General features: G+C 55.5%; 1 protein-coding gene across 1 annotated transcript in view; it reads right to left on the bottom strand.

Moving 5' to 3' along the window:
- LOC139239337 (serine/threonine-protein kinase MRCK alpha-like) overlaps positions 1 to 27220 on the bottom strand; it is a 103006-nt gene that overhangs the window by 51047 nt on the left and 24739 nt on the right. Inside the window, exons 2-9 of the mRNA XM_070868011.1 lie at positions 16956 to 17047; positions 11964 to 12047; positions 10402 to 10497; positions 9430 to 9578; positions 7062 to 7155; positions 5669 to 5869; positions 4187 to 4435; positions 1792 to 1871 (exon numbers count right to left, since the gene is read on the bottom strand). Of these exons, the coding sequence (XP_070724112.1) occupies positions 1792 to 1871; positions 4187 to 4435; positions 5669 to 5869; positions 7062 to 7155; positions 9430 to 9578; positions 10402 to 10497; positions 11964 to 12047; positions 16956 to 17047 (1045 nt within the window). The remainder of the gene's footprint in view (positions 1 to 1791; positions 1872 to 4186; positions 4436 to 5668; positions 5870 to 7061; positions 7156 to 9429; positions 9579 to 10401; positions 10498 to 11963; positions 12048 to 16955; positions 17048 to 27220) is intronic.

The following is a 27220-nucleotide window of genomic DNA, read 5'->3' on the forward strand; positions in this document are numbered from 1 at the left end:
TCCCGCGGGCGATCGACTCAACATCGGAGGGAAGATGCACTGCTATCTTTTGGTCGAACGCCCGCCAGAGATCCCGGAGTGCCCTCCTTGCGCAATGCGGCGCGTGCGCGTCAGGACGTGCGCAGGCCACGAGCGAGTGTCACAAGGCTCCGGGCGGCCAATCAGGGTGCAGTATACTCACAATCACAACGGGAACTCTGTAAGTTGCAGTTCCCATTATTATGAATGAGACACAGCCCCAAACACACTAACATGCAATAATAAAAGATAGAAAAAAAAATGCACAACATATTTTTATTCATTTAAATTATTTATGTATTGTAAAAATATATATTTTTCCGAAAAAGAAGTTTTTTTTAAATTATGGCTTAAAATAAACTTACCGTAGAGGGGAGGGTTATTAAACAATAAGATGTGGTTTTATAACTTTATTTTACAATGTTTCTGTGTGTTTTAAAACTCTTACGCCTGTAAAAGTAGGCTATGCCTTTATCAGACGCAAAGGCTTTGAGGACATTTGCCGGGCAAGATATGGGTAACAGAGACATTTACAGGGCAGGAGGAGGCCATTCCGGCCCACCGTGTCCACACCGGCCGACAAAGAGCCACACATCCCTCGGTCAGCAGCCCTGAAGGTTACATATAAACCCATGAACAATGACGGACAGGCAAAGGGCACCCAGCCCAACCAGTCCCGCCCCACACACAACTGCGACACCCCTTACACTGAAACATTCTACACTCCACCCCAACCCGGAGCCATGTGATCTCCTGGGGGAGGCAAAAACCAGATTCAAAACCCGGGCCAATTTAGGGAGAAAAAAATCTGGGAAAATTCCTCTCCGACCCATCCAGGCGATCGACACTAGTCCAGGAGATCACCCTGGCCGTATTCGATTCCCGGCAGTACTTAGCGTTAAATCTGCTCCGGCCAACAAAAGGTCTAATCCCAATGACCAGCTCTAGGTCCGTAACCCTGCAGGTTACTGCACTTTAAGTGCCCATCCAACCGTCTCTTAAAAGTGGTGAGGGTTTCTGCATCCACCACTCTTCCAGGCAGCGAGTTCCAGATCCCCACAACCCTCTGCGTAAAGAAGCCCTCCCCCCTCAAATCCCCTCTAAACCTTCCACCAACCACCTTAAAACTATGCCCCCTTGTAAACTGAGATGAGGAGGAATTTCTTCTCTGAGGGTTGTAAATCTGTGGAATTCGCTGCCTCAGAGAGCTGTGGAAGCCGGGTCATTGAATAAATTTAAGACAGAGATAGACAGTTTCTTAAACGACAAAGGGTTATGGGGAGCGGGCGGGGAAGTGGAGCTGAGTCCATGATCGGATCAGCCATGATGGTATTAAATGGCGGAGCAGGCTCGAGGGGCCGAATGGCCGACTCCTGCTCCTGTTTCTTATGTTCTTATGTAATAGACCCCGCCACCAATGGAAATCCCGCAAACTTGCCCTGCAAGTGTCCTTGCTCCCGAGCTGCGCGAGATCCACCAGCCAGAAAGTTGACAGATCGGAAAAGGCCGGTTTTCGGAGCGTGCGCTTTGTGCGCGGAAAAGCAGCTTTTCCGATGCCTTCCCGAGTCCGTACACACTCCGTGCGGAGCTGGGGAGGCCGGGATTTCGTTATCGCTCCAACGCCCAGCGTTAAATCAGCTCTCAGGTGGTGACACTGTCACAATTTGGACCCCCCCCCCCGGAGACTCGGCGTTACACCGGGAGATATCGGAACTAGCCGGGAGTTGTCGGAGGGGCTGATTGGAAGAGGATCTACTGCTGCTCCTCACTCACCAGTTGGAGGTGTACGTGAATCCGACAAAGGGCAGGTGGAGTCCAGAGAATACACCACGGCTGGGAGGCGGGGCTGAGTCCTGAAACACACAAATATTGTAATTACAGCCCGTCGGGGAGGCAGTAGTGGAGGATATTTGCATAACCGGGCGAGTCATTACTGTGCAGGAAGGGAGACATCCTCAGGGCAAAGTAGTCCCAGGGCAGGTACAGGGGGTTAGATACAGAGTAAAGCTCCCTCTACACTGTCCCATCAAACACTCCCAGGGCAGGTACAGGGGGTTAGATACAGAGTAAAGCTCCCTCTACACTGTCCCATCAAACACTCCCAGGGCAGGTACAGCACGGGGTTAGATACAGAGTAAAGCTCCCTCTACACTGTCCCCATCAAACACTCCCAGGGCAGGTACAGCACGGGGTTAGATACAGAGTAAAGCTCCCTCTACACTGTCCCATCAAACACTCCCAGGGCAGGTACAGCACGGGGTTAGATACAGAGTAAAGCTCCCTCTACACTGTCCCCATCAAACACTCCCAGGGCAGGTACAGCACGGGGTTAGATACAGAGTAAAGCTCCCTCTACACTGTCCCATCAAACACTCCCAGGGCAGGTACAGCACGGGGTTAGATACAGAGTAAAGCTCCCTCTACACTGTCCCATCAAACACTCCCAGGGCAGGTACAGCACGGGGTTAGATACAGAGTAAAGCTCCCTCTACACTGTCCCATCAAACACTCCCAGGGCAGGTACAGGGGGTTAGATACAGAGTAAAGCTCCCTCTACACTGTCCCATCAAACACTCCCAGGGCAGGTACAGGGGGTTAGATACAGAGTAAAGCTCCCTCTACACTGTCCCATCAAACACTCCCAGGGCAGGTACAGCACGGGGTTAGATACAGAGTAAAGCTCCCTCTACACTGTCCCATCAAACACTCCCAGGGCAGGTACAGGGGGTTAGACACAGAGTAAAGCTCCCTCTACACTGTCCCATCAAACACTCCCAGGGCAGGTACAGCACGGGGTTAGACACAGAGTAAAGCTCCCTCTACACTGTCCCATCAAACACTCCCAGGGCAGGTACAGCACGGGGTTAGATACAGAGTAAAGCTCCCTCTACACTGTCCCATCACACACTCCCAGGGCAGGTACAGCACGGGGTTAGATACAGAGTAAAGCTCCCTCTACACTGTCCCATCAAACACTCCCAGGGCAGGTACAGCACGGGGTTAGATACAGAGTAAAGCTCCCTCTACACTGTCCCATCACACACTCCCAGGGCAGGTACAGCACGGGGTTAGACACAGAGTAAAGCTCCCTCTACACTGTCCCATCAAACACTCCCAGGGCAGGTACAGCACGGGGTTAGATACAGAGTAAAGCTCCCTCTACACTGTCCCATCAAACACTCCCAGGGCAGGTACAGCACGGGGTTAGATACAGAGTAAAGCTCCCTCTACACTGTCCCCATCAAACACTCCCAGGGCAGGTACAGCACGGGGTTAGATACAGAGTAAAGCTCACTCCTTTAGGGGAGAAAGGGAGAGAGGAAATGTTGGATCAATGCTGTTATTACCTCCAGACTTGACTATTCCAACGCACTCCTGGCCGGCCTCTCACATTCTAACCGACGTAAAGTTGAGGTGATCCAAAACTCGGCTGCCCCGTGTCCTAACTCGCACCGAGTCCCGCTCACCCATCGCCCCCTGTGCTCGCTGCCCCGTGTCCTAACTCGCACCGAGTCCCGCTCACCCATCGCCCCCTGTGCTCGCTGCCCTGTGTCCTAACTCGCACCGAGTCCCGCTCACCCATCGCCCCCTGTGCTCGCTGCCCTGTGTCCTAACTCGCACCGAGTCCCGCTCTCGCCTCTCTCTCATTTAAGACGCTCCTTAAAACCTACCGAGATTCTCTAGAAATTAGGTGATCTCATTGAAACAGACACAATTCTTACAGGGGGCTTGACAGGGTAGATGCAGGGAGGGTGTTTCCCCCCCCCGGGGCTGGGGAGTCTAGAACCAGGGGTCACACAGTCTCAGGATAAGGGGTCGGCCATTTAGGACTGAGATGAGGAGGAATTTCTTCACTCAGAGGGGGGTGAATCTTTGGAATTCTCTGCCCCAGAGGGCTGTGGCGGCTCAGTCTCTGAGTGTATTCAAGGCTGAGAGTGATATATTTTTGGATATTAAGGGAATCGAGGGATATGGGGATCAGGCAGGAAATTGAAGCTGAGGTCACAGGTCAGCCGTGATCTTATTGAATGGTGGTGCAGACTCGAGGGGCCGAATGGCCTACTCCTGCTCCTATTTTCTATGTTTCTACGTCTCGGACACCTTCCCTCAGCCGCACGTTCCCCCCCAGTCCCCCCCCCCCCCCCCCCCCCCGACAGTCGGAGCTTACCGAAGCCTTCAGAACGTCATCGTCTACATCGAAGTTGGAGGTGTCGGAGGGGCTGGTGATTTCGGGGATGTAGGGCGGGGGGCAGCCGCGGATGTCGGGCCAGGCGATGCCGGTGAAGAAGGGGTGGCCCTTCAGGTCCCCGATGCCCGCCTGGCCCAGCCGCTTGTCCTTGCTGCACACCAGCTTGGCGATCAGGTCCCGGGCCTCCTCCGACACGTCGCTGATGTCCGGCGGGAAGCTCAGCTTGTCCTGAGGGAGAGGCAGGAGAGAGAGAGAGAGGCCGGAGTGAGCAGAGAGCACCCTCCGGCGTCAACGGCAACACAACTTGGGTCCCACACAGACCCTTCCCCGAAGGCCCGTTACCACGGGAACGTCGCGCTGTCGGAGGGGCGGTGCTGAGGGAGCGCCGCGCTGTCGGAGGGGCAGTACTGAGGGAGCGCCGCACTGTCGGAGGGGCGGTATTGAGGGAGCGCCGCACTGTCGGAGGGGCAGTACTGAGGGAGCGCCGCACTGTCGGAGGGGCAGTACTGAGGGAGCGCCGCACTGTCGGAGGGGCAGTACTGAGGGAGCGCCGCACTGTCGGAGGGGCGGTGCTGAGGGAGCGCCGCACTGTCGGAGGGGCAGTACTGAGGGAGCGCCGCACTGTCGGAGGGGCAGTGCTGAGGGAGTGCCGCACTGTCGGAGGGGCGGTACTGAGGGAGCGCCGTACTGCGCTGTCGGAGGGGCAGTACTGAGGGAGTGCCGCACTGTCGGAGGGGCGGTACTGAGGGAGTGCCGCACTGTTGGAGGGGCAGTACTGAGGGAGCGCCGTACTGCGCTGTCGGAGGGGCAGTACTGAGGGAGTGCCGCACTGTCGGAGGGGCGGTACTGAGGGAGTGCCGCACTGTCGGAGGGGCAGTACTGAGGGAGCGCCGCACTTTCGGAGGGGCGGTACTGAGGGAGCGCCGCACTGTCGGAGGGGCGGTACTGAGGGAGCGCCGCACTGTCTGAGGGGCTGTCTTTCGGATGAGACGTTAAACCGAGGCCCGGTCTGCCCTCTCGGGTGGATGTAAGAGATCCCGGGGCCACTATTGGAAGAAGAGCAGGGGGAAGTTCTCCCCGGTGTCCTGGGGCCAATATTTATCCCTCAATCAACAGATGATCTGGGTCACTATCACATTGCTGTGTGTGGGAGCTTGCTGTGCGCAAATTGCCTGCCGCGTTGCCCACATTACAACAGCGACTACACTCCAAAGAGTGCTTCATTGGCTGCAAAGCGCTTTGGGACATCCGGTGGTCGTGAAAGGCGCTATATAAATGCAAGTCCTTTATTCCCTGTGTGTGTGACTCGGTTTTCGATATTCACTCCTGCGACGTCTCAGGACGTTAACGCCGCTATATAAATACGAGTTGTTGTTGCTATTTATTATCTGTAGCGGTTATTATTGGGTGTATTCCTGGTTGGGTAATCGCCTCTCCCCCGAGCCCCTGCCGCTCACCCACCTTGTGGTTCATGATTTTGCCGTAAGTCTCCACCAGCGACTCGGCGTAGAAAGGGGTCTCGCCGAAGAGCAGCTCGTACATACAGACCCCCAGCGACCACCAGTCACACTCCGCCCCGTACTTGCCCTTCCCGTCCTCCATCGCCTGCAGGATCTCCGGCGAAATGTAGTCCGGCGTACCCACAGCCACCGAGGTTTCCACCTGCCGCACAAAACAAGACCGCCGGCATGGGTCGGCAAATCCCGGCACAACTGGCCCGCCCTCGCCGAAGAAACCGAAGGTCGCTCCCAGGGAAAGGGCACCGGACAAACAGGTGGGGAAAGGGGGATATTTAAGGGTGCGGGGAGTGAGGGGGAGAGAGTGGGATTAGACTGGGTGGGATATTAAAGGGGGGAGTGGGATTAGACTGGGTGGGATATTAAAGGGGGGAGTGAGTGGGATTAGACTGGGTGGGATATTAAAGGGGGGGAGTGAGTGGGATTAGACTGGGTGGGATATTAAAGGGGGAGTGAGTGGGATTAGACTGGGTGGGATATTAAAGGGGGGGAGTGAGTGGGATTAGACTGGGTGGGATATTAAAGGGGGGGAGTGAGTGGGATTAGACTGGGTGGGATATTAAAGGGGGAGTGAGTGTGATTAGACTGGGTGGGATATTAAAGGGGGGAGTGAGGGGGAGGGTGGGATTAGACTGGGTGGGATATTAAAGGGGGGAGTGAGGGGGAGGGTGGGATTAGACTGGGTGGGATATTAAAGGGGGAGTGAGTGGGATTAGACTGGGTGGGATATTAAAGGGGGGGAGTGAGTGGGATTAGACTGGGTGGGATATTAAAGGGGGAGTGAGTGTGATTAGACTGGGTGGGATATTAAAGGGGGGAGTGAGGGGGAGGGTGGGATTAGACTGGGTGGGATATTAAAGGGGGGAGTGAGGGGGAGGGTGGGATTAGACTGGGTGGGATATTAAAGGGGGGAGTGAGGGGAGAGTGGGATTAGACTGGGTGGGATATTAAAGGGGGGAGTGAGGGGGAGAGTGGGATTAGACTGGGTGGGATATTAAAGGGGGGAGTGTGGGATTAGACTGGGTGGGATATTAAAGGGGGGAGTGAGGGGGAGAGTGGGATTAGACTGGGTGGGATATTAAAGGGTACTGGGAGTGAGGGGGAGAGTGGGATTAGACTGGGTGGGATATTAAAGGGGGGAGTGAGGGGAGAGTGGGATTAGACTGGGTGGGATATTAAAGGGGGGAGTGAGGGGAGAGTGGGATTAGACTGGGTGGGATATTAAAGGGAGGAAGTGAGGGGAGAGTGGGATTAGTCTGGGAAGGGTTTCCCGGATCGAAGTCAGGAGCCTCCTTGCCTCGTGTTAAGAGTTGGGATCCCGATGGGTGCATACTTACCGTTCCATCCTGGCCAAGTTGGAGACAGGAGCCAAAGTCGGCCAGCCTGATGTGTCCCTTCATATCGATCAGTACATTGTCTGGTTTGATGTCCCTGAAAGAGAAGGCCGAGGGTTAGAACCAGGGTCCGACAGCCTGCTCACTGGAACAGGAACAGGAGGAGGCCCATTCAGCCCCTCGAGCCTGTTACCATGGAACAGGAGGAGGCCCATTCAGCCCCTCGAGCCTGTTACCATAGGAACAGGAGGAGGCCCATTCAGCCCCTCGGGCCTACCATAGGAACAGGAGGAGGCCCATTCAGCCCCTCGGGCCTGTTACACCATTCAATGAGAACAAGGCTGACCTGAATCTTAACCCCAACTCCCTGCCTTGGTTCCGCAACCCTTAATACCCTTACCCAACAAAAATCTATTCAACCTCAGTTCTGAAGTATTCAATTGATCACCGCCTTCTCTCCCCTCCCCCCTCCTCCCAACCTCGACAGCTATTTGGGGGGAGAGAGTTCCAGATTCCCGCCACCCTTTGTGTGAAGAAGTGCCCCTCGACATCACTCCTGGATGATGGGAGGAATTCTACCATCCAGGCCTCTGCTGACCGAGGTCGGAGTTTGAACCCGGCCCAGAGGGAAGGGGTGAAGTCTGGCTGGCTCGAAGGGGCAAACACAGAAGGAGATTCTACGATCTCAGTCGCCACAATGCACACGAAACTGATAGTCTGCAGACAGCGACAGCGTCAGACAGCGATAGCAATGGTCGAGACTCCTTCATTACACAGTGTAGAGGGAGCTTTACTCTGTATCTAACCCCCTGTACCTGCCCTGGGAGTGTCTGATGGGACAGTGTAGAGGGAGCTTTACTCTGTATCTAACCCCGTGCTGTACCTGCCCTGGGAGTGTGTGATGGGACAGTGTAGAGGGAGCTTTACTCTGTATCTAACCCCCTGTACCTGCCCTGGGAGTGTGTGATGGGACAGTGTAGAGGGAGCTTTACTTTGTATCTAACCCCCTGTACCTGCCCTGGGAGTGTGTGATGGGACAGTGTAGAGGGAGCTTTACTCTGTATCTAACCCCCTGTACCTGCCCTGGGAGTGTTTGATGGGACAGTGTAGAGGGAGCTTTACTCTGTATCTAACCCCCTGTACCTGCCCTGGGAGTGTGTGATGGGACAGTGTAGAGGGAGCTTTACTCTGTATCTAACCCCCTGTATCTGCCCTGGGAGTGTTTGATGGGACAGTGTAGAGGGAGCTTTACTCTGTATCTAACCCCGTGCTGTACCTGCCCTGGGAGTGTTTGATGGGACAGTGTAGAGGCAGCTTTACTCTGTATCTAACCCCCCTGTACCCGCCCTGGGAGTGTTTGATGGGACAGTGTAGAGGGAGCTTTACTCTGTATCTAACCCCCCTGCACCTGCCCTGGGAGTGTTTGATGGGACAGTGTAGAGGGAGCTTTACTCTGTATCTAACACCCTGTACCTGCCCTGGGAGTGTTTGATGGGACAGTGTAGAGGGAGCTTTACTCTGTATCTAACCCTCTGTACCTACCCTGGGAGTGTTTGATGGGACAGTGTAGAGGGAGCTTTACTCTGTATCTAACCCCCTGTACCCGCCCTGGGAGTGTTTGATGGGACAGTGTAGAGGGAGCTTTACTCTGTATCTAACCCCCTGTACCTGCCCTGGGAGTGTTTGATGGGACAGTGTAGAGCGAGCTTTACTCTGTATCTAACCCCCTGTACCTGCCCTGGGAGTGTTTGATGGGACAGTGTAGAGGGAGCTTTACTCTGTATCTAACCCTCTGTACCTACCCTGGGAGTGTTTGATGGGACAGTGTAGAGGGAGCTTTACTCTGTATCTAACCCCCTGTACCCGCCCTGGGAGTGTTTGATGGGACAGTGTAGAGGGAGCTTTACTCTGTATCTAACCCCCTGTACCTGCCCTGGGAGTGTGTGATGGGACAGTGTAGAGCGAGCTTTACTCTGTATCTAACCCCCTGTACCTGCCCTGGGAGTGTTTGATGGGACAGTGTAGAGGGAGCTTTACTCTGTATCTAACCCCGTGCTGTACCTGCCCTGGGAGTGTTTGACGGGACAGTGTAGAGGAAGCTTTACTCTGTATCTAACCCCGTGCTGTACCTGCCCTGGGAGTGTTTGACGGGACAGTGTAGAGGGAGCTTTACTCTGTATCTAACCCCCTGTACCTGCCCTGGGAGTGTTTGATGGGACAGTGTAGAGGGAGCTTTACTCTGTATCTAACCCTCTGTACCTGCCCTGGGAGTGTTTGATGGGACAGTGTAGAGGGAGCTTTACTCTGTATCTAACCCCCTGTACCTGCCCTGGGAGTGTGTGATGGGACAGTGTCGAGGGCTCGCTTGTACCTGTGTACATAGTTGAGCTGATGGATGGAGTCAATGGCCAGGACCATTTCGGCGATGTAGAATCGAGCCATGTCTTCGGGCAGTCGGTCCTCGAATTTACTGAGCAGGGTGAGCAGGTCTCCTCCCACGTAATAGTCCATGACAAGGTACTGTGGGGGGAGAATAATATCCACAATCAGATATCTCCAGGAATACACTTAAAAGAAAGAAAACTTGCATTTATATAGCGCCTTACACAACCACCGGACGTCTCCAAAGCGCTTTACAGCCAATGAAGCACTTTTGGAGTGTAGTCACTGTTGTATTGTGGGAAACGGCAATTTGCGCACAGCGAACTCGCACACACAGCAATGTGATAATGACCCAGATCATCTGTTTTAGTGATGTTGGTCGAGGGATAAATATTGGCCCCAGGACACGGGGGAGAACTCCCCCTGCTCTTCTTCCAACAGTGGCCCCGGGATCTTTTACATCCACCTGCGAGGGCAGACGGGGCCTCGGTTTAACGTCTCATCCTGAAACACAGCATCTCTGACAGTGCGGGGCTCCCTCAGTACTGCCCCTCCGACAGTGCGGGGCTCCCTCAGTACTGCCCCTCCGACAGTACGGGGCTCCCTCAGTACTGCCCCTCCGACAGTGCGGGGCTCCCTCAGTACTGCCCCTCCGACAGTGCGGGGCTCCCTCAGTACTGCCCCTCCGACAGTGCGGGGCTCCCTCAGTACTGCCCCTCCGACAGTGCGGCGCTCCCTCAGTACTGCCCCTCCGACATGCGGGGCTCCCTCAGTACTGCCCCTCCGATAATGCGGCACTCCCTCACGACCTTGTGACTGCGAGGCGAGAGCGAGTGCTGCCTGCTGAGGCAGGCTGACTCTGGAGTTGAACGCACCCTCCTCCCTCCTCCCTCCTTGGTCCCCGGTAACTCCCCCCCCCCCACCCCTCTCACAGGCGGGTTGGCACGGGGCTCAGGCTCACCAGGTACTGCTCATCCTGGAAGGCGTAGTGCAGTGTGGTGATCCACTGGTTGTCTCCTTTCACCAAGATGTCTCGCTCCTCCCGGAAACAGGCCGTCTGAAACCGAGTGGGAGAGTTAGCACCGGGAATATCGATAGACACAGGGCGGCACAACTGGGGGAGGGAACGGGAATTCTGGGAATATTGATACAGGGCGACCCGACTGGGGGAGGGAACGGGAATTCTGGGAATATCGATAGACACAGGGCAATGCGACTGGGGGAGGGAACGGGAATTCTGGGAATATTGATACAGGGCAACACGACTGGAGAAGGGAACGGGAATTCTGGGAATATTGATACAGGGCGACACGACTGGGAAAGGGAACGGGAATTCTGGGAATATTGATAGACACAGGGCAATACGACTGGAGAAGGGAATGGGAATTCTGGGAATATTGATACAGGGCAACACGACTGGAGAAGGGAACGGGAATTCTGGGAATATTGATACAGGGCGGCACGACTGGGGGAGTGAACGGGAATTCTGGGAATATTGACCGACACAGGGCAACACGACTGGAGGAGGGATCAGGAATTTGGGACAATTATAACCTCAACATCGCCCCATCACAAACTTCTCCCCATGTCCGTCAGCCCCACCAACCCACCTTCTCCCCAATATCTCCCATATTCCAGGCACTACTGTCCCATCACTGTGTACGTGGAGGGCAGGGGGGGGCGGGGACATCACAGACACAGACCCCAGTCCCCTCACTATACCCCGCCATGGCTCTGCGTTGGAGGATTTGCGTACAGGAGCAAGGATGTCTTACTGCAGTTACACATGGCCCTGGTGATACCACACCTGGAGTATTGTGTGCAGTTTTGGTCTCCTTACCTAAGGAAGGATACACTTGTCACAGAGGGAGTGCAGCGAAGGTTCACCAGACTGGTTCCTGGGATGGCAGGACTGTCGTATGAGGAGAGATTGGGGTGGACTGGGCCTGTATTCACTGGAGTTTAGAAGACTGAGAGGGGATCTCATTGAAACGTATAAAATTCTGACGGGGTTGGACAGACTGAATGTGGGGAGGATGTTTCCCCCGGGGCTGGGAAGTCTAGAACAAGGGGTCACACAGTCTCAGGATACGGGGTGGGAAATTCAGGAGCGAGATGAGGAGAAATGTTTTCACTCGGAGGGTGGTGAACCTGTGGAATTCTCTCCCACAGAAGGCTGTGGAGGCCAAGTCACTGAATATATTTAAGAGGGAGACAGATAGATTTCTAGACACAAAAGGCATCAAGGGGTATGGGGAAAAAGCGGGAATATGGTGTTGAGATAGAGGATCAGCCGTGATCATATTGAATGGTGCAGGCTCGAAGGGCCGAATAGCCGACTCCTGCTCCTATTTTCTCTGTTTCTATGCGTTGCGTGGCAACGAGCGACCCTGATCAACGAGCGAGCGAGACTGGGTGAAGAAGGTTTAACTTTGGCCTGTCGCTGGGTTGGGGATGGAGTAGGCCGGAGCCTGCCTCTCCCGGCCAGGGGCTATGCCTGCAGCCGTCGTCATGGTTACTCACCTCTGCTCGTTTCAGCATCTCCCATTTGTGGAGGATTTTCATGGCAAATACCTTCTCGGTGTTCTTCAGCTTTACCACAGCTACCTGAGGGTGGGGGGGGAAATGGAAGAGATTGTCATTACCCTCTCAGTCCCCCCACCAGCAAGGCGATAAAGAGCAGGAAAGGCCCAGGCTCCATCACAGGCCTACGCTCTTCATCCAATGAGTCACAGTAACGAACCCGTACCCCAGTGAGGGTCAGTGTGTGTGGGACCCGTACCCCAGTGAGAGTCAGTGTGTGTGGGACCCGTACCCCAGTGAGAGTCAGTGTGTGTGGGACCCGTACCCCAGTGAGAGTCAGTGTGTGTGGGACCCGTACCCCAGTGAGAGTCAGTGTGTGTGGGACCCGTACCCCAGTGAGAGTCAGTGTGTGTGGGACTGTACCCCAGTGAGAGTCAGTGTGTGTGGGACCCGTACCCCAGTGAGAGTCGGTGTGTGTGGGACCCGTACCCCAGTGAGAGTCAGTGTGTGTGGGACCCGTACCCCAGTGAGAGTCGGTGTGTGTGGGACCCGTACCCCAGTGAGAGTCAGTGTGTGTGGGACTGTACCCCAGTGAGAGTCAGTGTGTGTGGGACTGTACCCCAGTGAGAGTCAGTGTGTGTGGGACCCGTACCCCAGTGAGAGTCAGTGTGTGTGGGACCCATACCCCAGTGAGAGTCAGTGTGTGTGGGACCCGTACCCCAGTGAGAGTCAGTGTGTGTGGGACCCATACCCCAGTGAGAGTCGGTGTGTGTGGGACCCGTACCCCAGTGAGAGTCAGTGTGTGTGGGACTGTACCCCAGTGAGAGTCAGTGTGTGTGGGACCCGTACCCCAGTGAGAGTCAGTGTGTGTGGGACTGTACCCCAGTGAGAGTCGGTGTGTGTGGGACTGTACCCCAGTGAGAGTCAGTGTGTGTGGGACCCGTACCCCAGTGAGAGTCAGTGTGTGTGGGACCCGTACCTCAGTGAGAGTCAGTGTGTGTGGGACCCGTACCCCAGTGAGAGTCAGTGTGTGTGGGACTGTACCCCAGTGAGAGTCAGTGTGTGTGGGACCCGTACCCCAGTGAGAGTCAGTGTGTGTGGGACCCATACCCCAGTGAGAGTCAGTGTGTGTGGGACCCGTACCCCAGTGAGAGTCAGTGTGTGTGGGACCCATACCCCAGTGAGAGTCAGTGTGTGTGGGACCCGTACCCCAGTGAGAGTCAGTGTGTGTGGGACCCGTACCCCAGTGAGAGTCAGTGTGTGTGAGACTGTACCCCAGTGAGAGTCTGTGTGTGTGGGACCCGTACCCCAGTGAGAGTCAGTGTGTGTGGGACCCGTACCCCAGTGAGAGTCAGTGTGTGTGGGACCCGTACCCCAGTGAGGGTCAGTGTGTGTGGGACCCGTACCCCAGTGAGAGTCAGTGTGTGTGGGACCAGTACCCCAGTGAGAGTCAGTGGCTTCAGATGATGAGGGGGAATTGGTGGGAAAAATGTATTTGGTATCACGACTGAGAGAGTGAGAGAGAGACAGAGCGGGAGAGAGAGAGGGAGAGAGTGTGAAAAAGGGAGAGAGAGTGAGTGAGAGTGTGAAAGCGAGAGAGAGAGAGTGTGAAAGCGAGAGAGACCCGAGGGGAGAGGGGATGCGTGGACTGGGCCCCACACACACACAGACAGACAGACAGAGACGGGGTGGGGAGTGGGTGAGCAGTGCTCGGTGCCGTGTGATCAGCAGAGCGTTTGCATCTTCTCCCAGGACAGGCCCGGGCAGGACAAAACAAACTGCGGCACTTTCTGTTGCTGGTTCGCTCCCTGATGTTACTCTGCAATCTCACAGACGCTCCCGCTCTCCAACAGCCGCCGGTGTGTGTCAACAATCCCCCCCGGCCCCCACCCAGGCCCTAGCATGGACCGAGAGCCAGAGGCTATGGCTCAACCCCTCCAGTGTCCGGCTCAGCCTTGTCTGCCCAGGACCCCCCCCACCCCCGCCCTGGCGAGGCAGCTGACTTGACCCAGGGAACCGCCCCTCCCTGTATGTGGGTCAGTCCTGGGGACCCCCTCTGTGTGTGTGTGTGGTTCAGTCCTGGGGACCCCCCCTCTGTGTGTGTGTGTGGGTCAGTCCTGGGGACACCCCCCTCTGTGTGTGTGTGTGGGTCAGTCCTGGGGACACCCCCCTCTGTGTGTGTGTGTGGGTCAGTCCTGGGGACACCCCCCTCTGTGTGTGTGTGTGTGTGTGGGTCAGTCCTGGGGACACCCCCCTCTGTGTGTGTGTGTGTGTGTGGGTCAGTCCTGGGGACCCCCTCTGTGTGTGTGTGTGTGTGTGTGTGTCAGTCCTGGGGACATCCCCCCTCTGTGTGTGTGTGGGTCAGTCCTGGGGACACCCCCCTCTGTGTGTGTGTGTGTGTGTGGGTCAGTCCTGGGGACACCCCCCTCTGTGTGTGTGTGTGTGTGTGGGTCAGTCCTGGGGACCCCCTCTGTGTGTGTGTGTGTGTGTGTGGGTCAGTCCTGGGGACCCCCTCTGTGTGTGTGTGTGTGTGTGTGTGTGGGTCAGTCCTGGGGACCCCCTCTGTGTGTGTGTGTGTGTGTGTGTGTGGGTCAGTCCTGGGGACATCCCCCCTCTGTGTGTGTGTGGGTCAGTCCTGGGGACATCCCCCTCTGTGTGTGTGTGTGTGGGTCAGTCCTGGGGACCCCCTCTGTGTGTGTGTGTGTGTGTGTGTGTCAGTCCTGGGGACATCCCCCCTCTGTGTGTGTGTGGGTCAGTCCTGGGGACACCCCCCTCTGTGTGTGTGTGTGTGTGTGGGTCAGTCCTGGGGACATCCCCCCTCTGTGTGTGTGTGGGTCAGTCCTGGGGACACCCCCCTCTGTGTGTGTGTGTGTGTGTGGGTCAGTCCTGGGGACACCCCCCTCTGTGTGTGTGTGTGTGTGTGGGTCAGTCCTGGGGACCCCCTCTGTGTGTGTGTGTGTGTGTGTGGGTCAGTCCTGGGGACCCCCTCTGTGTGTGTGTGTGTGTGTGTGTGTGGGTCAGTCCTGGGGACCCCCTCTGTGTGTGTGTGTGTGTGTGTGTGTGGGTCAGTCCTGGGGACATCCCCCCTCTGTGTGTGTGTGGGTCAGTCCTGGGGACATCCCCCTCTGTGTGTGTGTGTGTGGGTCAGTCCTGGGGACACCCCCTCTGTGTGTGTGTGTGTGGGTCAGTCCTGGGGACCCCCTCTGTGTGTGTGGGTCAGTCCTAGGGACCCCCTCTGTGTGTGTGTGTGGGTCAGTCCTGGGGACCCCCTCTGTGTGTGTGGGTCAGTCCTAGGGACCCCCTCTGTGTGTGTGTGTGAGTCAGTCCTGGGGACATCCCCCTCTGTTGTGTGGGTCAGTCCTAGGGACCCCCTCTGTGTGTGTGTGGTGGGTCAGTCCTGGGGACCCCCTCTGTGTGTGTGTGTGGGTCAGTCCTGGGGACATCCCCCTCTGTGTGTGTGTGTGTGGGTCAGTCCTGGGGACCCCCTCTGTGTGTGTGTGTGTGGGTCAGTCCTGGGGACCCCCTCTGTGTGTGTGTGTGGTTCAGTCCTGGGGACACCCTTTGTGTGTGTGTGTGGTTCAGTCCTGGGGACCCCCTCTGTGTGTGTGTGTGGGTCAGTCCTGGGGACACCCTCTATGTGTGTGTGTGGTTCAGTCCTGGGGACCCCCTCTGTGTGTGTGTGTGTGGTTCAGTCCTGGGGACACCCTCTGTGTGTGTGTGTGTGTGTGTGTGGTTCAGTCCTGGGGACCCCCTCTGTGTGTGTGTGTGTGTGTGGTTCAGTCCTGGGGACCCCCTCTGTGTGTGTGTGTGTGTGGTTCAGTCCTGGGGACACCCCATCTGTGTGTGTGTGTGTGGGTCAGTCCTGGGGACACCCTCTGTGTGTGGGTCAGTCCTGGGGACACCCCACTCTGTGTGTGTGTGGTTCAGTCCTGAGGACCCCCTCTATGTGTGTGTGTGGGTCAGTCCTGGGGACACCCTCTGTGTGTGTGTGTGGTTCAGTCCTGAGGACCCCCCTTCGCAGGTGTGAGGGGTGGGGGAGTAAGAGACCCGTTATTGGCTGCGGGGGGCCCAGGATTATCACGGGATATAGGGATCAGGCGGGAAAGTGGAGTTGAGGTTGAAGATCAGCCGTGATTTGTCAGATGGAGTATAATGTCGGAAAGTGTGAGGTCATGCACTTTGGCAGAAAAAAAATCAAAGAGCAAGTTATTATTTAAATGGAGAAAGATTGCAAAGTGCTGCAGTACAGCGGGACCTGGGGGTACTTGTGCATGAAACACAAAAGGATAGTATGCAGGTACAGCAAGTGATCAGGAAGGCCAATGGTATCTTGGCCTTTATTACAAAGGGGATGGAGTATAAAAGCAGGGAAGTCTTGCTACAGTTATACAGGGTATTGGTGAGGCCACACCTGGAGCACTGCGTGCAGTTTTGGTTTCCACATTTACGAAAGGATATACTTGCTTTGGAGGCAGTTCAGAGAAGGTTCACTCGGTTGATTCCAGGGATGAGGGGGTTGACTTATGAGGAAAGGTTGAGGAGGTTGGGCCTCTACTCATTGGAATTCAGAAGAGTGAGAGGTGATCTTATCGAAACGTGTAAGATTATGAGGGGGCTTGACAAGGTGGATGCAGAGAGGATGTCTCCACTGATGGGGGAGACTAGAACAGGTTGTAAATCTGTGGAATTCGCTGCCTCAGAGAGCTGTGGAAACTGGGACATTGAATAAATTTAAGACAGAAATAGACAGTTTCTTAACCGATAAGGGGATAAGGGGTTATGGGGAGCGGGCGGGGAAGTGGAGCTGAGTCCATGATCGGATCAGCCATGATGGTATTAAATGGCGGAGCAGGCTCGAGGGGCCGTATGGCCAACTCCTGCTCCTATTTCTTATGGACTTAGGGGTGCGATGCTGTGATGAAAGCCCGCAGGGTGCCCCCCCTCCTTTGCCCGTCCGTTCCTGACCCCAGGGGGCGGTCCGCGCCCTCTCACCTCCCCGAAGGCTCCCCGGCCGATGACCTTCAGGATCTCGAAGTCTTCACGGTGCAGACGCATCTCCTTTACCTTGGAGGCGAAGGGGCTGACTGGAGAGAGAGAGAGAGAGAGAGAGAGAGAGAGAGAGCAAAAGTCACAGAAAAATATTGACAGCTTCCAAACGCAGCGAATCGCCAGCGAGGAGGGGGGGTGGGGGGGAAAAACGGTCCGAGGTGTGACGCCCCCCAAGTTCGAATAGCCCGGCAGCCCACTCCATGGACTGGGGAAGACCAGTGGCCCCCAAGAGAGGCAGAGGGATCAGACAATCTGTGCCCAGGGCACAGCAAAGTCATCCTAGGCAGGCCCTCGGAATCGAGGAAGACTTGCTTCCGCTCTAAAAGTGAGTCCTCAGGTGGCTGAACAGTCCAATACGAGAACCGCAGTCCCTGTCACAGGTGGGACAGACAGTGGTTGAGGGAAGGGGAGGGTGGGACTGGTTTGCCGCACGCTCCTTCCGCTGCCTGCGCTTGGTCTCTGCATGCTCTCGGCGACGAGACTCGAGGTGCTCAGCGCCCTCCCGGATGCACTTCCTCCACTTAGGGGCGGACTGGTCTTTGGCCCAGGGGCTCCCAGGTGTCGGTGGGGGATGTTGCACTTTATCAGGGAGGGCTTTGAGGGTGGTCCCTTGTAACGTTTCCTCTGCCCACCTTTGGCTCGTTTGCCGTGAAGGAGTTCCGAGTAGAGCGCTTGCTTTGGGAGTCTCGTGTCTGGGGGCATGCGGACAATGTGGCCCTGCCCAGCGGAGCTGGTCGAGTGTGTGGTCAGTGCTTCGATGCTGGGGATGTTGGCCTGGGTCGAGGACGCTAACGTTGGTGCGTCTGTCCTCCCGGGGGATTTGTAGGATCTTGCGGAGACATCGCTGGTGGTATTTCTCCAGCGACTTGAGGTGTCTACTGTAATTGGAGTGTACAGCAACGAAGGCCCATTGGCCCATTGGCCCATTGTGACGATCCAATCAGCCCCCACCCCTGCCCCGCCCTTTCCCCGTAGCCCTGCCAATTTCCTGTTCAAGCATTAATCCATTTCCCCTTTGGAACGTTGCGATTGAATCTGGGCCCACTGCCCTTTCAGGCAGCACGTTGCCGATTGCAACAACTTGCTGTGTGCGAGATAGTCTCCTTCTCTCCCCCCCCTCACTCTGCTTCACTTGCCGATTAGCTCAGCGTGCTCACAGAATTGAGAGCAAACAAAAATAAAATTAACACGTTGCACAAAGACTTGCATTTCTCGAGCGGCGTTCACAACCTCAGTCGTCCCAAAGCGCTTTACAGCCAATGAAGTACGTTTTTAATGATGTGTCGTCACTGTTGTATTGTGGGGAACACCAATTGGCGCACAGCAAGCTCCCACAAGCAGCGATGTGATAATGACCCAGATAATCTGTTTTAGTGATGTTGGTTGAGGGATAAATATTGGCCCCAGGACACCGGGGAGAACTCCCCCTGCTCTTCTTCCAATAGTGGCCGTGGGATCTTTTACGTCCACCTGAGAGAGCAGACGAGGCCTCGGTTTAATGTCTCATCCAATAGACAGAACCTCCGACAGTGCGGCGCTCCCTCAGTACTGCCCCTCCGACGGTGCAGCGCTCCCTCAGTACCGCCCCTCCGACAGTGCGGCGCTCCCTCAGTACTGCCCCTCCGACAGTGCGGCGCTCCCTCAGTACCGCCCCTCCGACAGTGCAGCGCTCCCTCAGTACTGCCCCTCCGACAGTGCGGCGCTCCCTCAGTACTGCCCCTCCGACAGTGCGGCGCTCCCTCAGTACCGCCCCTCCGACACTGCGGCGCTCCCTCAGTACTGCCCCTCCGACAGTGCGACGCTCCCTCAGTACCGCCCCTCCGACAGTGCGGCGTTCCCTCAGTACTGCCCCTCTGACAGTGCGGCGCTCCCTCAGTACCGCCCCTCCGACAGTGCGGCGATACCTCAGCACTGCCCCTCCGACAGTGCGGCACTCCCTCAGTACCGCCCCTCCGACAGCGCGGCGATACCTCAGCACTGCCCCTCCAACAGTGCGGCACTCCCTCAGTACTGCTCCTCCGACAGTGCGGCGCTCCCTCAGTACTGCCCCTCCGACAGTGCGGCACTCCCTCAGTACTGCCCCTCCGACAGTGCGGCGTTCCCTCAGTCCTGCCCCTCCGACAGTGCAGCACTCCCTCAGTACTGCCCCTCCGACAGTGCGGCGCTCCCTCAGTACTGCCCCTCCGACAGTGCGGCGTTCCCTCAGCATCGCGCTCCCTCAGTACTGCCCCTCCGACAGTGCGGCGTTCCCTCAGCATCGCGCTCCCTCAGTACTGCCCCTCCGACAGCGCGCCGATACCTCAGCACTGCCCCTCCGACAGTGCTGCGCTCCCTCAGCACCGCCAGTGGGCAATGTCGGGCCTGGCGTACGGGCTGAAGCCTGTGAGAGGGCCGCCCTTTGAACTATGACCCTGGCGTCTCAGAGGCGAGAGAGCGCGCTAACGCTACCCAGGGATGATACGAGGAATCTTCCCCGCCTCTGGCTCTCTGTCAGCACGCAAACATCGCCATGGCAACACAATTATATAGTACAAGCAGACAACGAAAACAAGAGGCGCTCCTCTAAACTCAGCTGTATCTGCTTTTAGAACCAGCGGACAGGGTGGGGCGGCTCAAGCATGCTGAGTTTACATTCCATCTCTTCCCCCAACATGTGTGGACTGATTAAACCCTCTAGGCTTTTCTGTCAGCTCTTTAAAGGTCCCAGGTACAAAAAGAAAAGAGAGTTTAGTCTCGACAACAACTTACATTTATTTAGCGCCTTTAACGTGGTAAATCGTCCCAAGGCGCGGAGTCAGAGGAAATGTATTAGCATGGATCGAGAATTGGCTGGCTAACAGAAAGCAGAGAGTCGGGATAAATGGGTCCTTTTCGGGTTGGAAATCGGTGGTTAGTGGTGTGCCACAGGGATCGGTGCTGGGACCACAACTGTTTACAATATACATAGATGACCTGGAAGAGGGGACCGAGTGTAGTGTAACAAAATTTGCAGATGACACAAAGATTAGAGGGAAAGCGGGTTGTGTAGAGGACACAGAGAGGCTGCAAAGAGATTTGGATAGGTTAAGCGAATGGGCTAAGGTTTGGCAGATGGAATACAATGTCGGAAAGTGTGAGGTCATCCACCTTGGGGGGGGGAAAAAAAACAGTAAAAGGGAATATTATTTGAATGGGGAGAAATTACAACATGCTGCGGTGCAGAGGGACCTGGGGGTCCTTGTGCATGAATCCCAAAAAGTTAGTTTGCAGGTGCAGCAGGTAATCAGGAAGGCGAATGGAATGTTGGCCTTCATTGCGAGAGGGATGGAGTACAAAAGCAGGGAGGTCCTGCTGCAACTGTCCAGGGTATTGGTGAGGCTGCACCTGGAGTACTGCGTGCAGTTTTGGTCACCTTACTTAAGGAAGGATATACTGGCTTTGGAAGGGGTACAGAGACGATTCACGAGGCTGATTCCGGAGATGAGGGGGTTACCTTATGATGATAGATTGAGTAGACTGGGTCTTTACTCGTTGGAGTTCAGAAGGATGAGGGGTGATCTTATAGAAACATTTAAAATAATGAAAGGGATAGACAAGATAGGTTGTTTCCACTGGTAGGGGAGACTAGAACTAGGGGGCACAGCCTCAAAATACGGAGGAGACAATTTAAAACCGAGTTGAGAAGGAATTTCTTCTCCCAGAGGGTTGTGAATCTGTGGAATTCTCTGCCCAGGGAAGCAGTTGAGGCTAGCTCATTGAATGTATTCAAGTCACAGATAGATAGATTTTTAACCAATAAGGGAATTAAGGGTTACGGGGAGCGGGCGGGTAAGTGGAGCTGAGTCCACGGCCAGATCAGCCGTGATCTTGTTGAATGGCGGAGCAGGCTCGAGGGGCTAGATGGCCTACTCCTGTTCCTAATTCTTATATTCTTATGTAAAACAGATAAATTGGACACTAGGCCGCAGAAGGAGAAAATAGGGCAGGTGACCAAAAGCTGGGTCAGAGGGGTAGGTTTTAAGGAGTGTCTCGAAGGAGGAGAGAGAGGCGGAGAGGTTTAGGGAGGGAGTTGCAGAGCTTGGGGCCCAGGCAACAGAAGGCACGGCCACCGATGGTGGAGCGATTATAATCAGGGATGCTCAAGAGGACAGAATTAGTGGAGCGCAGAGATCTCGGGGGGTTGTGGGGCTGGAGGAGATTACAGAGATCAGGAGGGGCGAGGGCCATGGAGGGATTTGTAAACAAGGATGGGAATTTTGAACAAGGATGCAACGGTCTTAAAATAAAATTTCCCACCCCCAACCCCAGAATATCATCAGCCACCAGTCTCTTCCGACTATTGATCCCAGTGACCCCTGGGTTAGGGAGAGAGGGAGAATCAGCCAGGGTTCCTGCTCCCGATCACTGCCCAGTGACTCCTGGGTTAGGGAGAGAGGGAGAATCAGCCAGGGTTCCTGCTCCCGATCACTGCCCAGTGACTCCTGGGTTAGGGAGAGAGGGAGAATCAGCCAGGGTTCCTGCTCCCGATCACTGCCCAGTGACCCCTGGGTTAGGGAGAGAGGGAGAATCAGCCAGGGTTCCTGCTCCCGATCACGGCCCAGTGACCCCTGGGTTAGGGAGAGAGGGAGAATCAGCCAGGGTTCCTGCTCCCGATCACTGCCCAGTGACTCCCTGGGTTAGGGAGAGGGGGGGAAATCAGCCAGGGTTCCTGCTCCCGATCACTGCCCAGTGACTCCCTGGGTTAGGGAGAGGGGGGGAAATCAGCCAGGGTTCCACTTGAGAGAGAAGACAGGGGTCTTAGATTAATGCCCCATCTGACAGTGCAGCGCTCCCTCAGTACTGCCCCTCCGACAGTGCGGCGCTCCCTCAGTACTGCCCCTCCGACAGCGCTGTACGGCACTCTATCAGTACTGGCACTGGGGAGTGTATGTGTGGATAAATATTGAATACTGTACTGGAAACACACAGCGGGTTAAGGCAGCATTTGGAGCCAACCAGACAAGGGGACGTTTCAACTTTGACCCTTGATTCTGATGAGGGGTGCAAGTCTGAAACGTTGACTCATTTCTTCTCCATACATGCTGCTGAGCATGTCTAGCATTTTGCTTTGTGTTTAAACCACAGATTAGGAGGGCTAACAAGGCCAAGGGAATACACATTAAACGGTAGGACACTGAGAAGTATAGAGGAACCAAGGGACCCTGGAGTGCAGGTCCACACATCCCTGAAGGTAGCAGGCCAGGTCGATAAGGGGGTTAAGAAGGCATACGGGATACTTGCCTTTATTAGCCGAGGCACAGGATACAAGAGCAGGGAGGTTATGCTTGAACTGGTTAGGCCACAGCTGGAGTACTGCGTGCAGGTCTGGTCACCACATTACAGGAAGGATGTGATTGCACTGGAGAGGGTACAGAGGAGATTTACGAGGATGTTGCCGGGACTGGAGAATTTTAGCGATGAGGAAAGATTGGATAGGCTGGGGTTGTTTTCTTTGGAACAGAGGAGGCTGAGGGGAGAGCTGATTGAGGTGTATAAAATGATGAGGGGCCTGGATAGAGTGGATAGGACGGACCTGTTTCCCTTGGCAGAGGGGTCAACAACCAGGGGGCACAGATTTAAAGTAATTGGGGGGAGGTTTAGAGGGGATTTGAGGGGAAATGTCTTCACCCAGAGGATGGTGGGGGTCTGGGGCGGAACTCACGGCCTGAAAGGGTGGTAGAGGCAGAAACCCTCACCACATTTAAGAAGTTCGTGGATGTGCGCTTGTAACCGACAGGGCTACGGACCGAGAGCGGGAAAGTGGGATTAGGCTGGGTAGCTCTTGGTCGGCCGGCGCGCACACGATGGGCCGAAATGGCCTCCTTCCGTGCTGTGAATTTCTATGATTAGAGTGGGCCTCGAACCCACGGCCTTCTGACTCGGAGACGAGAGAGAGAAAGAGGAGAGAGAGATATGGGAGAGATGAGCGAGAGACCGAGAGCAAGAGCGAGAGAACGAGAGAGAGAGCGAGACACAGAGAGAGAGACAGAGAGAGAGAGAGAGAGAGCGAGACACAGAGAGAGAGAGAGAGACAGAGAGAGAGAGAGAGAGAGTGAGACACAGAGAGTGAGAGAGAGACACAGAGAGTGAGAGAGAGAGACAGAGAGAGAGAGAGAGAGAGAGAGCGAGACACACAGAGAGAGAGAGACAGAGAGAGAGAGAGACAGAGAGAGAGAGAGACAGAGAGCGAGACACAAAGAGAGAGAGAGAGACAGAGAGAGAGAGACAGAGAGCGAGAGAGACAGAGAGCGAGACACAGAGAGAGAGAGAGACAGAGAGCGAGAGAGACAGAGAGAGAGAGAGACAGAGAGGAGACAGAGAGAGAGAGAGCGAGAGAGACAGAGAGCGAGAGAGACAGAGAGCGAGACACACAGAGAGAGAGAGAGAGACAGAGAGAGAGAGACACAGAGAGAGAGAGACAGAGAGAGAGAGACAGAGAGAGAGAGAGGGACACAGAGAGAGGGACACAGAGAGAAAGGGGTGCACACTGAGCCATGAGTGATGACTCAGTGAGGAATGTGAGAGGCAGATAGGGATCGTGTTCGGGCAGACAAGCAGGCAGCTTCCCAGTCAGCACAGACTTGCCTGCTGGGCAGGTGCAGCCTCCCACATGCAGTGCGTGATCTCCTGCACAGACTGCAGAGGGTGAGGCAAAGTTCTTCAATGTGGGTGTCGCTGGCGAGTCTGGCACTAGTTGCCCCTGGAGAAGATGGTGGTGAGCCGCTGCCTTGAACCGCTGCAGTCCGTGTGGTGAAGGTGCTCCCACAGTGCTGTTAGGGAGCTGGAGAAATACCACCAGCACTGCCTCCGCGAGATCCTGCAAATCCCCCGGGAGGACAGACGCACCAACGTTAGCGTCCTCGACCAGGCCAACATCCCCAGCATCGAAGCACTGACCACACTCGACCAGCTCCGCTGGGCAGGGCCACATTGTCCGCATGCCCCCCAGACACGAGACTCCCAAAGCAAGCGCTCTACTGGGAACTCCCACACGGCAAGCGAGCCCCAGGTGGGCAGAGGAAACGTTACAAGGGACCACCCTCAAAGCCTCCCTGATAAAGTGCAACATCCCCCACCGACCCCTGGGAATCCCTGGGCCAAAGGCCAGTCCGCCCTAAGTGGAGGAAGTGCATCCGGGAGGGCGCTGAGCACCTCGAGTCTCGTCGCCGAGAGCGTGCAGAGACCAAGCGCAGGCAGCGGAAGGAGCGTGCGGCAAACCAGTCCCACCCTCCCCTTCCCTCAACCACTGTCTGTCCCACCTGTGACAGGGACTGTGGTTCTCGTATTGGACTGTTCAGTCACCTAAGGACTCATGTTAAGAGTGGAAGCAAGTCTTCCTCGATTCCGAGGGACTGCCTATGATGATGGCAATAGGGAGGGAGTTCCAGGATTGTGACCCAGCGACGATGGAGGAACGGCCGATATATTCCCAAGTCGGGATGGTGTGTGACTGGGAGGGGAACGTGGAGGTGGTGGTGTTCCCATGCGCCTGCTGCCCTTGTCCTTCTAGGGGTTAGAGGTCGTGGGTTTGGGGAGGTGCTGTCGAAGGAGCCTTGGCGAGTTGCTGCAGTGCATCTTGTAGACGGTGCACACTGCAGCCAGGGGGCGCCGGTGGTGGAGGGAGTGAGTGTTGAAGGTGGTGGGTAGCGTGGCCCATCGAGCGGGCCGCTTTGTCCTGGATGGTGTCGAGCTTCAAATGTCCTCTGGTTTTTGACACTCCTGCCCTTAGAAACAGTTTCTCCCGGAATTATCGACCGGTCAGCTTGACATCAGTAGTGGGGAAAATGTTGGAATCAATTATTAAAGATGAAATAGCAGCACATTTGGAAAGCAGTGACAGGATTGGTCCAAGTCAGCATGGATTTATGAAAGGGAAATCATGCTTGACAAATCTTCTAGATATTTTTAAGGATGTAACTAGTAGAGTGGACAAGGGAGAACCAGTGGATGTGGTGTATTTGGACTTTCAAAAGGCCTTTGACAAGGTCCCACACGAGAGATTGGTGTGCAAAATCAAAGCACATGGTATTGGGGGTAATGTACTGACGTGGATAGAGAACTGGTTGGCAGACAGGAAGCAGAGAGTCGGGATAAACGGATCCTTTTCAGAATGGCAGGCAGTGACTAGTGGGGTACCGCAGGGCTCAGTACTGGGACCCCAGCTATTTACAATATACATTAATGATTTAGACAAAGGAATTGAGTGTAATATCTCCAAGTTTGCAGATGACACTAAACTGGGTGGCGGTGTGAGCTGTGAGGAGGACGCTAAGAGGCTGCAGGGTGACTTGGACAGGTTAGGTGAGTGGGCAAATGCATGGCAGATGCAGTATAATGTGGATAAATGTGAGGTTATCCACTTTGGTGGCAAAAACACGAAGGCAGAATATTATCTGAATGGTGACAGATTAGGAAAAGGGGAGGTGCAACGAGACCTGGGTGTCATGGTACATTAGTCATTGAAAGTTGGCATGCAGGTACAGCAGGCGGTGAAGAAGGTAAATGGCATGTTGGCCTTCATAGCGAGAGGATTTGAGTATAGGAGCAGGGAGGTCTTACTGCAGTTGTACAGGGTCTTGGTGAGGCCTCACCTGGAATATTGTGTTCAGTTTTGGTCGTCTAATCTGAGGAAGGACGTTCTTGCTATTGAGGGAATGCAGCGAAGGTTCACCAGACTGATTCCTGGGATGGCAGGACTGACATATGAAGAAAGACTGGATCGACTAGGCTTATATTCACTGGAGTTTAGAAGAATGAGAGGGGATCTCATAGAAACAAATAAAATTCTGACGGGATTGGACAGGTTAGATGCAGGAAGAATGTTCCCGATGTTGGGGAAGTCCAGAACCAGGGGTCACAGTCTAAGGATAAGGGGTAAGCCATTTAGGACCAAGATGAGGAGAAACTTCTTCACTCAGAGAATTGTGAACCTGTGGAATTCTCTACCACAGAAAGTTGTTGAGACCAGTTCGTTAGATATATTCAAAAGGGAGTTAGATGTGGCCCTTACGGCTAAAGTGATCAAGGGGTATGGAGAGAAAGCAGGAATGGGGTACTGAGGTGAATGATCAGCCATGATCATATTGAATGGTGGTGCAGGCTCGAAGGGCCCAATGGCCCACTTCTGTACCGAGTTTCTATGTTTCTAATTTATCAAAACTGCTCATGATTTTGAACACCTCTGTTAAATCCCGATTTAACCTTCTCTGCTCCAAGGAGAACAACCCCAGCTTCTCCAGTCTCTTCAGGCCCTCATCCTGGAACCATGCTCAGAAATCCCTTCATTCTGATGTCAGCTGTACCTCAGTGGATCCACTCCCACTCCAGAGACTTGAGCACATAAATCCAGGCCGCTACTCCGAGTGCAGTGCTGAGGGAGCGCCGCACTGTCGGAGAGGCGGTGCTGAAGGAGCGCCGCACTGTCGGAGGGGCGGTACTGAGGGAGCGCCGCACTGTCGGAGGGGCAGTACTGAGGGAGCGCCGCACTGTCGGAGGGGCGGTACTGAGGGAGTGCCGCACTGTCGGAGGGGCGGTACTGAGGGAGTGCCGCACTGTCGGAGGGGCGGTACTGAGGGAGTGCCGCACTGTCGGAGGGGCGGTGCTGAAGGAGCGCCGCACTGTCGGAGGGGCGATACTGAGGGAGTGCCGCACTGTAGGAGGGGCGGTACTGAGGGAGCGCCGCACTGTCGGAGGGGCGGTACTGAGGGAGCGCCGCACTGTCGGAGGGGCAGTACTGAGGGAGCCCCACACTGTCAGAGGGACAGTACTGAGGGAGTGCCGCACTGTCGGAGGGGCGGTACTGAGGGAGCGCCGCACTGTCGGAGGGGCAGTACTGAGGGAGCCCCACACTGTCAGAGGGACAGTACTGAGGGAGTGCCGCACTGTCAGAGGGGCGGTACTGAGGGAGTGCCGCACTCTCGGAGGAGCGGTACTGAGGGAGCGCCGCACTGTCGGAGGGGCAGTACTGAGGGAGCGCCGCACTGTCAGAGGGGCAGTACTGAGGGAGCGCCGCACTGTCAGAGGGGCAGTACTGAGGGAGTGCCGCACTGTCGGAGATGCCGTCTTTCGGATGAGACGTTAAACCGAGGCCCCGTCTGCCTTCTTAGGTCGACGTGAAAGATCCCAGGGCCACTATTAAACGCAGAGCAGAGGAGTTCTCCCCGGTGTCCTGGGGCCAATATTTATCCCTC

Source organism: Pristiophorus japonicus, chromosome 27 (genome assembly GCF_044704955.1).
Source record: "Pristiophorus japonicus isolate sPriJap1 chromosome 27, sPriJap1.hap1, whole genome shotgun sequence".
NCBI lineage: Eukaryota > Metazoa > Chordata > Chondrichthyes > Pristiophoridae > Pristiophorus > Pristiophorus japonicus.